The sequence below is a fragment of the Oreochromis aureus genome, linkage group 7 (assembly GCF_013358895.1).
Source record: "Oreochromis aureus strain Israel breed Guangdong linkage group 7, ZZ_aureus, whole genome shotgun sequence".
Taxonomy (NCBI): domain Eukaryota; kingdom Metazoa; phylum Chordata; class Actinopteri; order Cichliformes; family Cichlidae; genus Oreochromis; species Oreochromis aureus.
Window position 1 is genome coordinate 45,523,228 of NC_052948.1, and position 13,053 is coordinate 45,536,280.

At 41.3% G+C, this 13,053-nt stretch overlaps 1 protein-coding gene across 6 annotated transcripts in view; it reads left to right on the forward strand.

Moving 5' to 3' along the window:
- The window catches only part of rgs3a (regulator of G protein signaling 3a), a 130,831-nt gene extending 117,995 nt beyond the window's left edge, over positions 1 to 12,836 (forward strand). For 5 of the 6 annotated variants that reach the window (XM_039614803.1, XM_039614804.1, XM_031754703.2 and 2 more), the window contains 4 exons: positions 8,197 to 8,298; positions 9,339 to 9,400; positions 10,421 to 10,587; positions 10,699 to 12,836. In XM_039614803.1, coding sequence (XP_039470737.1) covers positions 8,197 to 8,298; positions 9,339 to 9,400; positions 10,421 to 10,587; positions 10,699 to 10,899 — 532 coding nt within the window. In that variant the 3' untranslated portion in view covers positions 10,900 to 12,836. Of the gene's footprint in view, positions 1 to 3,383; positions 3,511 to 8,196; positions 8,299 to 9,338; positions 9,401 to 10,420; positions 10,588 to 10,698 lie in introns of those variants that run through there. The other variant, XM_031754705.2, reaches the window with a different exon arrangement.
- The last annotated feature ends 217 nt before the right edge of the window (positions 12,837 to 13,053 follow it).

A 13,053-nucleotide genomic window follows, 5' to 3' on the forward strand; every position in this document is an offset into this window, starting at 1 on the left:
AATTGATGTTCAAGCTCAGTAGAATTGTATAAACTCTGTTTTTACCTCATATATTGTACTTCCATGTATGTTTTTCTTTTCCCAAGAATTAAAAAAAATCAGCACATGGCAAAAAGTTTTCCAACTCAGCAGAAAAACAGCAAGTATGGCAACCCTCCTGTTCATTCACCAGCCTTTGAATGCTAATGTAATCAACAGAGTGTACAATTTCACACCCCTCTGTAGCATGGAATGTATTAAACAATCCATCAATCCAGTCACACCCTTTGTGTGGCTGGATTGATGGATTGACGACTGAGAGTGTTAGGACAAATACCCAGTAGATGTCGAGTGTCATTTTAAAATTTAATTTAGATGAATTAAGGCAGATAGAAAAACTGTGGATGTGCTTCTTGGGTGTAAATGTGACTAATTAATGTTGTACGCATAATATCTACATGTTCACGGACCTGCAAATACAGAAATGTGCTATAGACTTTGAAAGACAAAAGTTAAAGCTCATAGTGTAATGCTGCTCATCAACTGCTTAATGAAGCGGTAAATGAGGTGTATGGAACCATATGCGCGTCTCATATTCTCTTTGAGGTGAGAAGTAAGGTGTACATGTTGGGAATGCACATGGGCGTGAAAGATGTGTGCGCTGAAGGCTCAGCGATTCATCGGCTGGTCGTTCTCTTTGAAAAGATGAAAGCACATTTCTTACATTGGATACAATAAAACAGTAGCTGTCCTTGAGCCTGTTACGTTTTTGTAGTGTTTAGTTAAAGAGCAGATTAAGTGATTAAAATTCCTCAGCTATTTTTTTCCCAGTGGTCTGGAGTATGTTGCCTGTTTGTCAGCTGTCGCAAACCTATTCAGCTTGTCTTTAATGTTTGAATAAAACAGGCATAAAAAAAATACAATATGGAATAAAATATACTTTTAATGTGAGTATAGATCGGGTGTGCCTATTTTACAATTCAAGACCCCAAACATGGAGCAAACTCATAATACTGAGCAATGTGTGCCTAAACAGATTGGTTGGAAAAAAATGTGATAGCTTGATTGACTGCAGTAGGTAGAAAAAAACCTTTGTCATCTAATACTACACATGCTGTCTTCTGGCACAGCCAAGGCAAGTGCAAGCTTGAAGCATGGTCTACAGGCCAGTGATAAAGTACAGTAATTTTTTTAATCAATATGTAATGCAGCGCTCTTCATTTATTTGCAGTTCATATTATACTGTAGTATTGCAACGATACATAGAACTAGATCCATGCAGCATATCTCTTAAGTTTGAACTCTTCTACACTGGCCAACAATCACACTGACATATTAAAGCATCAAGGAAAGTATACAAGGAAAGTAAAAAAAAAAATGATTACAGTTAAAAAGTAATAATTCTCAAAACGCTGCGATTAATCCAAAAGATTTGTACTTGATTTTTCTCAGATGTAAGGTGGGACATTAGGGCCACATTAAGTAAACAATATTTGTCAAAATGTCAAAATGCGGAGATTCATCTTGCACCAGTCTCTGCTTTTGTCCTTGCTCTAATGTAAGGATGTTGTTCTTCTTGGGTGCCATGGCCTTCAGCTTAAGTGGGTTCATACTGTGTGTGTTAGAGGCTAAGCAAGTAGCATTGCTACTGCATGGTTCTGACACTGTTGAAGGTTGCATGAAAACAAAAGAGTTTTTTGTTCTTAAACTGTATTTCAGTCAGTCACGAAACTCTCTTCTGTCACCATCAGTCGGTAAAATAAGGATGACTCTAAATTTTCAGTGATGCGAGCCTCTTGTTGAATATACAGTTTTCACCCACTTCCAGTCGTTTACTAATATGCCACACTGCAGACCAGTAGCAGGGGAAATATCTACTCATTAATAAGAATTCACCAAAAATCTCTATGCTATAGATTAAAATATGATGCATAAGCATGCTCGAAAGAAATTAAATATCAAATTACTTGGGAGTGATGTGCAGCAAGAGGTCTAGCTTGCAGCGACTCTGCCTCGCAATTCACAGGACTTCTGCTACTAACGTCTAGGTGCTAGATACCACAGGGGACCTTTAGAGGTCTTACAGAGTCCATGCCTTGGCTGATCAGTGCTGTTTTTGCAGCAATACCAAAGCATATTAGGTAAAGGTGTTCCTAATACTTATGTCTACGTATGGCTTATGTATCTATACAGCTTTATCTTTCTTCTTTGAAAAAGCATATTAAATTAGCTTGATCATCATTTATAGTAAAAAAGACACAAATATGGTCTTTCTTCGAATAAGCATTCTTTCTAGCATCTTTATTCCACAGCCAATGGATCACTGCATGGTGACAGCACTTTCAAACCAGTAGCAATAAAATCCATAAATCTGATACATGTTGATAGATTCAGGATCAGAATACCAAATTGGTAATCCAGCTTCACTTCAAAGAGATGCTAAATGCACACACATGGAAAAGGCACAAAAATGAAGAAAGATACTCAGCAACTGTTATTAGAAAAACAATGCAAATGAGCATCTGGTCATTTCTGCCATTCTGTCTGACTTATGTATAGATTTTACACTGAATATATGCAGTGTTCTCATTAGTATTGCTGGATAGAGATTGGCCGTCACTGAAATATAATACAGATAAAGCGGTTTCCAGCAAAATGACTAGTATCCCTGTAATTGGTGCCAAGGTACAAGAACTAAGTCATTTTTTGTGGTGTGAGAATTGGCCAAGTGTCCACTGACACGCTTGCAAATTTACTGCTGAGATTAACTTCTTAAAGTTCCTATTTTTGAAGAACAGTCCAAGTTATGCAGATAATGTATTATTACACTAAACTATATATTTCCGCTTAATAAATCACATCAAAGACCACAAAAAAAGACATTTACATGTCTGGGGCTCTTTTATCGTACATTACAGTGATGAAACCTCAATTTTCCATTACCCTTGAAACTCTATTTACAGTTTAAAGGTTCCTGCAGTGATAGCTCTACTGCAGTGCTGAATACTTGTTAGTTGTACATGATACAGCCACTGGCCTGTACTCCATACAGCCTTGTGGGATTGCACACATTCTTCTTTCTTGTCCACATTTAGTCTATATTAGCCAGTACACAGGACAGCAAGTGTGCAACTGTTTTCTACTATCACGGTTTTTAGGTCCAAGTGACACAGTCTGAGAGGCCACTGTAGCTCCATGCTAAGAGAAAAGAAGTCTTTAAGCAAATTGCTCTGATGCAGCTCGTCACCTTGTACAGAAGACCCTCTTCCATTGTAGTCCAAGTCTCTCAAACCCCAATTGAGGGAATCTGCCTTTAAACAGTCCATGTGGATTGAGTGAGCCCAGGGTCCGCCTTCTCCAGACCCTTAGGGCTATATAAAGCTCCACCAGAGCCTCTCAGGGGTTAGAGGAATGTGATTGCCAAACAGAGCCCTGGACTTTTGACACACACTCACATGCAGTACATACTGCCTTCATGCTGGCACCCATGCTTCACACGATGGTTGATTTCTCAGAGAAATACCTGGAAAGGTAAGAGCAATTGTGTTGGGCGTGTGTGGATTTAACTGCGGTTTGAATGTTGTTAATGAGAATTAGAAACATCAGCAGGGAGATTGAGAAAAGTGTGAGCAGGGGCTGGTTTGAGTCCCACATGGATTATTGCTCTTAGGCTGGTAGGAAGCTATCTGACCTCTACATGGATCTCATTTGACAGTCACAATGAGGGAAAAGAATCCCCCGTGAGGCTGAAGGACTGAGACTATTTTGGAGGAAACAGCTTTTACTTCTAACTTGAGGCTGTCCCTTTTTCTTAATATACGCAGCCTGGATTTCAGGAATAGGATTGCTCATGTGGTCTTTGTGGCTAGGAAGGTGAGTTTCTCTGAAATAGAGCTCTTTTTTTAGCCTTGATTGAGGGAGATGGTGGACGTGATGGTGTTATATTTATAGACAAAATTTAGGACAATTCCCTTTTTCATTGTTCTTCTAGGAATATTTAAGGGCTACTTCCTGTTGGTTACGATTCCCATGATTATTATCTTGATGAATGTGGCTTGTGTTTCTGGACACCACTGTTTCGTGAGTGAAGAATCTACAGTGCAAGTGTTTACAATTTCCCCACATAAATCTCAGTTATTTTGACACAACCCTTGACCCATTATAGCGACACACACACAAATACACAAACAGGCACATGTGCCAGCACAGCGCTGTTTGTGTGTCATGTCCAGCATCTAGTTCACAGGCAAACGGCCTTGAGTAAACAAGCCTGCGCAAATATGGGCTTAACAAAAGTTTAAGCACAGTTATTATGATAAATGTAGTGAGCGGTATACTGCAATGAAGTGGAGGATTGGATTTGTCTTGTGCTTATATGGTACACTGTGCTCTGCAATATGTCTGTCTACAGCTGTCTCCCCATGTGCTACAAGAGCCTTTCCCAGAGAGTGCGGCCTACTTTCAAGAACACCAGGAATAGCCAGGGGGGTGCTATTAGTACGACTAATGTGAGCCAAGCAAAGAGGGAATAAAGAGCATGGAAACCTGCAGATAATTGCAGCGCAAAAGACCTCTTGTTCCTTCACTCAAGCACGTAAAAGTGTTCTCTCTCGCAGAGACGCAAGCAGGCGCATAGCGTGTGTACACATTATACCTGCGCCTCACTTTTTGCAGTGGTCACTGTGTTTAATAAAGCAAAAACAGCAGCATAGATATGGAAAAGGACTAGAGGCCGATTTAGAGCTCAAGAGAGGCAGTAAAGAGGAACTTTAAATAGAGAGGTACTCAAGGTCAGAGGCTGTGAGGACTGCGACTGTGTATGTACCATTAACACATAAAGAGCAGAGGTACAAAGAGCAGCGGATAGATAACTGTTCAGCACAGTATTATGGTTAAGTGACTTTTCTCAAGTACAAGAAGACTTTCCATCTCCAGGACTGAACAAAATGATACGTAAAATTATGTAACTGCACTTTCTTCTGCCTTTTTATGTGAGAAGCAGCAGGCTTTGTCAGTATTACAACTGCTTCATGTTTTTATGTTGCTCTTTTATTATTTTTTTCTATGTGTGATAATGGTTCAAAGGGGCTTTAACCAGGATGTTTTTCCTTTGTTTGGGTGATTATTTACGTTAATGTGACTGTGAAGAGTCATCCGCACAAATCACTTAATCTAGCTCTGTAAGATAGTGAAAAACAGGACTATGAAAGCCTTTTTGGAAGTGGTGGATGTGGTGTTTACTTCCACTGACCAAATAATCACACAGGCAATTTATTGCATGGCTGCAGCAGCAGAGTTCCTGCAATTACTGAAAGGCATGCACAGAAACGCAGTGCTAATGCACTCCAGGTTGCGTTGATTTAAATAGAGATTTGTAATATGTGTCACTTGTTCCACAGCTGGCATTATGTTTGAGTTTGTTTGTTTGTTTTTTTAAATGGATGGAAAGATCATTTAAGAAGATGATGTAAGCTGCTTGGTGTGCAGTATCCAGTGGCATCCACTTGGTGGCAGAAGAGAAACATACATTTCCTTTCGCTGTTGTGACATCATTGTCACATTATTGACACATGGGCTCAGCTTGTATAAAACCAGACAGAAATACATAAAGCAGCTTTGTGATGGGAAGAGTGAATTTTTCAGCTCTTATAAAACACTCCATTCTTTTTTCTTTTTCTTTTTTTTTTAAACTCACATGCACTTGCAAGACAGAGCTTTCCTTTATGTTAACACATGCCCAGCTTAAACGTAAATTGCCTCGGGTACAAACTAAATATAGAAACATCTAATAAACCCTGCCCTGATGTTACGAGTTTATTTAACAGCACAAGGTTTTTCTTTTTCTTTCCCAGCAGTAATATCCTTCAGACTCGAGCGGTTCACGAGGATGCCGTGTTAGAGCGCCCTGTACAGCAGTTAAACATCTGGATTTGAGTTTGTTTCATGCAGAGCGCTTGTGCTATTTCAATCATTGGATGAGTCACTTTCTCTTAAAGATATTTCCATTTCCCCGGTTACCTGGCCTGAAAAAAAAAGGCTCTCGCATGGATTTTTCTAGATCTATATCTCAGCTACAGTGCTTTTTTCATGGAACATTTGCATTTTTCACCATTTTAGCATTAAAGGAAGTATAAAGTAGCACAAGAGTGATAAACACAGGCCCTTTTAGTTCCTGTTAATTTCACTGTACCAAAGACTGGCTGCATTTCTCCATCAGGGCACTTATGATGTAGTTCATGGGAATGCAGCAAAGTAGCCAGAATTTTCATTTGCATCTGATTTTAGACAAGAAGGGCTGGTGCTTATATTTTAAAAAAATATAGGGTTGATTATCTATTCAAGCTGAAATTAATCACTACTAATGCAGTTTTTCTAACGAGGAAGTTTTTCAACAAGAAATTCTCTGCTGCTCATTTGCTTGAAATCAGAATACTGTGTGCTGTGAAGCAGCTTGTGATCTTGTGATTTATTTCCTTCTGCTTATCCAGTCCTGGCTCATGGGAGACTAGAGCCCATCCCAGCTGCAAACTAAAATAAAATTAAAAAAAAAAATCTAAAACAGGAATATTACCATCTCAAAACATCTTCCAGAAACATAATGAAAGCAAGAAAAACATAAATAAATAAAAGATGTCATCAGCACTTTCTTTTTCAGGTTACAGCTCTTTACAGTTTCATTCTTTCAGGACTATCCCACAAGCACCCCATGTGAAGCCATAAGTCTGAAGAGTGCAAATACTCCTTTTTTGTGGTCACACTCATGTTGATTTTAAAGGAGCGATTAGCATTTTGCCAACCGTTCGTGCACTCATGTGGTTACATGTGTACAGGCATGTTTCTACTTCACCTGTCCTGCAGCCTTTGGGAAAACTCAAATCAGCAGCTAACTTTGTTCTCTGTAGCCGCGGCGCTACTTTTAAGCATTGCAAAAATTCGCCCCCTCATCCCTTCATACACATATACGCAAACACACTGGTAGAGACTTTGAGTTTTCCAACACCTGTCTGGCATGAAAGCTCCAGTGAAGTGGGCAGGAGCTGGCACAGGTGCAGAGGGGTTCTTTGAAATGGTTCTGTGTCTGTTCTTTTATTACTCTCCATGAATATTCACGTGCTATATTTGTGCTAATCCGCAAGTGCCGGGCTCTTCCGTCCTCCTGTGTGTGCATGTTTGAATGATAGCTGTCTATAACTGGAAGCCCTGTTTCTTAATTTGGGGTGTGCATGCTCTCCTGGGGGGGTTGTCAGTTGGCAGGGGGACAGTTTGCAGTGATTAGAGCCAGCCCAGCGCACAACGTTGTGCTGCATTATTAGCAGGCCAGTCAAACCACAGTGGAAATCAAAAGCAGGGACTCAGGAAATGGGTGTTGAGTGAGGTCACATCCCAATGAGGCAGCACGTGCTCCAGGTCAGGAAAAGCCAGGACATGCACCATGGGATTATGGGAATACGCAGAATCCTGCTGGGGGGGCCCATGGGTACAGAGGACTGGTGTACTACCTTATCTGAGACTCGAAGTGGCGCATGCGCAGCAGGGCGTCTCTGTGTGTAAGATGGTTGGAGAAAGGTGAAACAGGTGAGGTGGGCGGTCAGGAGGGTGTTGGGTGCTGCTTCTGGATGAAAGCAGCAGAGCACTTGGGGATGTCACCGTGCGCCTTTGCCCTAGGTCAGTTTTCTCTCAGAAACCCCTCAAGGCACATGGAGAATGGCGTGATGAAACAGAGGAGTGAGGACTGAGTCTCTCTCCTCCTTCTCTGCCACATTCGTTTAGTCCCTGCCGAGGAACCTGCCAGGGACACATCTACAGGAAAGGCTGTTAGAGAAATTAGATTGACACGAGAGGCGCTGACAAGAAGCGGCGAAAAAAGGAAATTGACATCTGCTGCTGGAGAATTCTGTGCCATCACACCAACATATCCGGCTGAAGACTAGAATGTACATAATGCTTACCTCCTTGTTTTCTGGCTTTTGATTGGTTTGCTTTTGTATGGATTGGATTTACAGCACTGTGGAGCTTAATTGCTGATTCCATGCGTTGGATTGTTTCAGTTATGGATTTTGGATTTGGAAACTCAACAAACTTTCTTCCCATGTCTCCTTTTTTGTCTTCCTTCTCTATCCACTTCATTTCATTTTCTTACCCTTCCTTCCTTCCTTCCTTCCTTCCTTCCTTCACTTCACATCACTTCCTCCTCTCTTCTACCTTTCTTTAACTCAGGGCCAAAGACATGAAGAATCGGCTGGCTTTCCTGCGGAGGAGGAATGAGTCCCCAGGAAGCAACCCAGCCGGGAAGTTAGACAAATCTATGAAGTCAGTCAAGTAAGTAGCCACTTCCTGACAGCGTGTGCTTGTGGGTGTGTGTCAGACGGTTTTCTGGATCTCACCACAACTGGTGATGACCTGGCTCTTGGAAGACAGACATGTGGGCAGAGATGGGAGTGTGCTTGCAGTTTGACATCAATTAAATGAATGGGAGAGTGTGTGAGTAAGGCTGGCATGCCAGAAGGAAGGATGGCATAATGCAGCTCTTTAAATTCTCTGTGAACTATATTCATCAGTTGAGTAGATTCATATTTATTTGTGTGGATCATTTGGCGTCATTAGGCACAGAAAATATCCATCCCCAATGTCTTCAAGGTATAGCTAATATAACCATAATAATCATAGTTTTTGTGACTTGGAAAAAAAAAGTCAGATACTGACATTAAATGTGGCAGTGCATCTTATCTGGTCTGCCTGATTTAAAAAGGAAGTTAATCTGTCTTTGTGTCATTACTTAAAAGACGTAAGAACAAGAAAAAAGTGTAATATGCAACAAAGTTTGTTGGCGAGTCAGATGAGGTAATAGAATATACTATGAAACTAAAATATTGTCCCAAATAAGGCCTGACACGTGGATTGCAGTGGGCTAAGATTGGCCGTTAAAAAGGCATACTTCATTGCAGGATACAAAAAAAAAGAAGGAAAAAAAAAAGGATGAGAGGCAGCAGGGGGCAGACAGATACCGATATGAGTAGGAGGTCTTAAACCAGGCAGCGCATCCTCATTGGCTGGCTGAAGCCACTCCCCCCCCCCTCCACTGCCTTCCAAGTTGCATTGAATGCAACTATAAAAGCCTCCCCCCACCACTACAGTGGAGCAGACTCATGGCACTCGCTGTTGTGACCATTCATAAGATAGAACCGAATGTGAGAGACTAGACACAGAGTGGAAGGAAGCAGTGAGAGATAGAGAGATAGAGGAAGTGTCTGCATCTGCATTTCCTCTCACCTGCCCAGCAAAGTTCTGCGGATGGGTCACACAATGAGAAACCTGGCTGAAATGGGCTTGTTAAAGAATCGCTCTGCTTTCATCTGCAGGCCCACCCCAGAGGAAGCGCTCAAATGGGGGGACTCGCTTGATAAGCTGCTGGCTCACAAATGTAAGTGACTGGATTTTTTTCCTTTCTTCTCTCGACTTTTGTGTCATGTGTTTGACATTCTTGTGTTTTACATTGCTGTTTAGTGCAGCATGGTTTTAGACTCAGAGTGCATTCTTAAGGTGGTGAGGGAAGTAGATGAGCACTGAAACTATGCACTTACTGACATATACATTATGCACACACATACACATTGTTTATGTAAACGTGCAGCTTTCAGCAAGTTTTCCTAATCCCAAAAGACACTGTTCATAATTGAGACAGAATGACAATGTGAGACCAACACAGGCATCCCGCTCTTGTGCTGCTATTCTGAGGTTTTCCACAATTCATCACCCACAATCTGCTCCTGATTCTTTTACAAAAGCCAAAAGCTGACATGACGCCAGCGCTACATCTGCTAGTCATTCGGTTTTGCTGGCCTCTTTATTCGCTCTCTTTTAATTTCCTCTCCTCCACTTCTTACCTCATTCCTGCTTACCAGAATGAGGTAAGAGATGACTGCGTGCATTGGCTCTGCTTATCAGCGTGGGTGATTCATGGGAACGGAAAGGTGCAGACAGGAGCTGTGGGAGGACAAGGTTTCCTGCTATTCTCTCTCCTGGATGCCTTCTTCCTTAAATCATTAACAGGACCAAAACTTTAAAAAAAAGACCAAAGTGCCTCATAGTTATTTTTTTCCCCCCTTTTACACTGAAACAGTCACTTCTTTGTTCATTCGCAGCTTGTGCACAGGAACAGCATTGCCATCATGCCCCAAATATTAAGGAATTACAGAGTCACAGGGGTGATGTCACTTAAAAGGCGGTTGAACAGTTGAATGTGCGCTGCTGTATTCAGGTTCTCTTTTTTTTCACGATTCACTTTATTCCAACCACATGACTCAAAAGGCCGTCACCGAGTTATTTTTAGACACTGAAACTCTGAGGAGGGCTTCAGCTTTGAGGTTGCCATGGCACTTTAGTCAACTCTCTCCTTGTTTATTCTCCTCCTTCCCCTCCCACCCCTCTGCTTTCCCCTCAGATGGTCTGGCAGCATTCAGAGCTTTCCTGCGCACAGAGTTCAGCGAGGAGAATCTGGAATTTTGGCTAGCATGCGAGGAATACAAGAAGATCAAGTCGCAGTCCAAGATGGCCTCAAAAGCCAAGAAAATATTTGCAGAATACATCGCTATCCAGTCTTGTAAAGAGGTGAGTGAGAATGAACGCAGCCTGTGTTGATCCTGGAAAAAAGGGCTTGAAAACGGTAAAGGAGACATGCATTTATTCCTGGACTTATTCTCACTTATTTTGGCTCTGCAGGTAAATCTGGATTCATACACTAGAGATCACACTAAGGACAACCTGCAGAATGTGACACGCTCCTGCTTTGACCTAGCTCAGAGGCGGATATACGGGCTGATGGAGAAGGACTCATACCCCAGATTCCTGCGCTCTGAACTCTACTTGGACTTAATCAACCAAAAAAAGCCTAGCTCCACTTCAACTTCATCTTCGTCATAAGAGACTAGAAAAAAAAAAGAAGATGAAGAGAAGAGAAAGATGATGAGAGTAAAAAAGAGGCCAGACTTGAAAAGTTATACGTAGAGTGGGTGGGATGTGTGCTTCTTTGTCTGCCTTTATTTTTTATTTTCGTCTTTCAGTCTGTTCATTATTTGCTGTTGTGGTGTGAGAGGTCACGGCAAACTTATGGCACTGCAAAGGAATGTAGTTTACATAGTTATGGGTGGATGAGTGGATGGATGGATGCAGACGCCCATGAGCAAGGGCTGGAGCAGGAGCTGGACGCTTGTCTCATCACTGATTTTCGTTCTCCTTTTTTCATTCATATTGTCAGCAAAGAAAAAAATCCATTTGTTTGTGTTTTTGTCCAGTTGTACTGGAGTAAAGGAGGAGTTGCATCATAAAAAAGAGAAATCCCTGCGACACGAAGACAGTCCGGTACTGTTTTATCACTTTTCCACCCCCTTCCTTTATTTCCTTTGAGACTTCCCTCCTTTGCTCCATCACGTCTCTCTCTGTGAAGCAACTTCAAAGCTGTCGGTACGACGCGACGTCCTCTTCCTTCACGTTCTCTCATCAGACTCTGTGACGGAGGAGGAAAAATCAAGCTGATGTCTGAATGAAAAGCCACCGGCGTGGCTCTGGTTTCACACGCATCCGTTTAAACCCTGCTTCCGCTCGAAGCTTCTATAAATGGCTTTCACCTTAGTTTGTTCATAAGACTGTGGAAAGACGACGTGAGTGTTCAGCACAAAGACAAAGACGGGCAAAGAACACCGACACATAAGTAGTAAAAGGACTGGAGCTGTGACGAAACGCAAATATGTGTCTCTCTCACATGAAAAGACATTAAAATCTACAAACACACAAAAAAACCAAGACGACTTGCTTCCCGTCTCCATAGACTGTTTACGACAAGGAAGGAAAATCCAAGCGGAAGAAGATTAAAAACATCTCCTTTAACATTGTAGCTCATTTTGGACTAATCAAGGAACCATTCTCAGGACATTGCTATGACAGGTTACTGCTTAGTTTATGTGCTTTTCTGTTTCTGTTTTTATACACGGTTTTTTTACATGCTTTAGGGTTCCAACATGCACTCCCCCGTTCATACTGAGCAATACACGAGAGGTTGCTCGTTTCACAGAGAAAAAAAAAAGCTTCACATGTACAAAGGTTTGCTATTTATTTAGATTAACTTGCTGGATGCTTCTGCAGACTCCCTCACGTCCTCCAAAGCACTCAGCTGAAAGCTCTCACTGTTCTATTTAACCACCAAACAGGTCCAGTGCTGTCCTGAACTTTTAAGTGCAATATTTTATTGTTTCTTTTTATTTTTTATTTTATTTTAATATGATATTTGGTTTGTTTCTTTGGTCATTTTTTAAATGGGGAAGACGGAACAGCTTGAGCTCTGTATTAACTTTATTTGTTAAGAGAAAAAAAAAACTTAGAGCTATAAGGTTGACTTACAGCGTAAACTTTCAAGAAGCATAAGTAGTTTAAGCAAGTGATTCTAACTGTGTGTTAACTCTCCCCTCCCCCCCGGCAGCAGGCAGCTGGGGGAGGGGGGCAATATGGTTGTAAATATAATTCTTTAAGAAAAATATGTGATAGCACATTTAAAAAAAATGAAACAAAAAAAACAAAAAAAGCCAAACAAGTCCCTGCTGGTGATGAACGTGGGACCCGGCTGTATCTATGTAAATATGAGAGACTCAAAACTATAAGATGACATGTATTGTTTAAAAAAAATAAAAAAAATTAGGTGAGCGAGAGCACAGTCTGCTCTTTTCCCTGGTCATACACTGCTTGTAAGGAGTATCATTATCACTGTTTACAATTCAAAATGCATCTCCGATAATAGCAAGTGAAAACAGTAGAGTACATTTGGTGTCATTGCTAATGATAAATAAACCAACCAACTGATGACATAAGATGTCTCTTGTCTGTGGATTCTTTTTCTTTTTTATGTTATTTTGTTTTAATGCCTATCTGTGTTGGTCACAAACATGCTGAGATGTGATGTGATGTGCTTTCAGGTGGTCTGTGAGCTCCCGCACACACTCCTAGAGAAACAAAACACATGCATTAAGCATGAAGTTGCCCGAAGGAAGTGTTGACATTTTGGAAAGTGCATTCATTTGCCTTTTT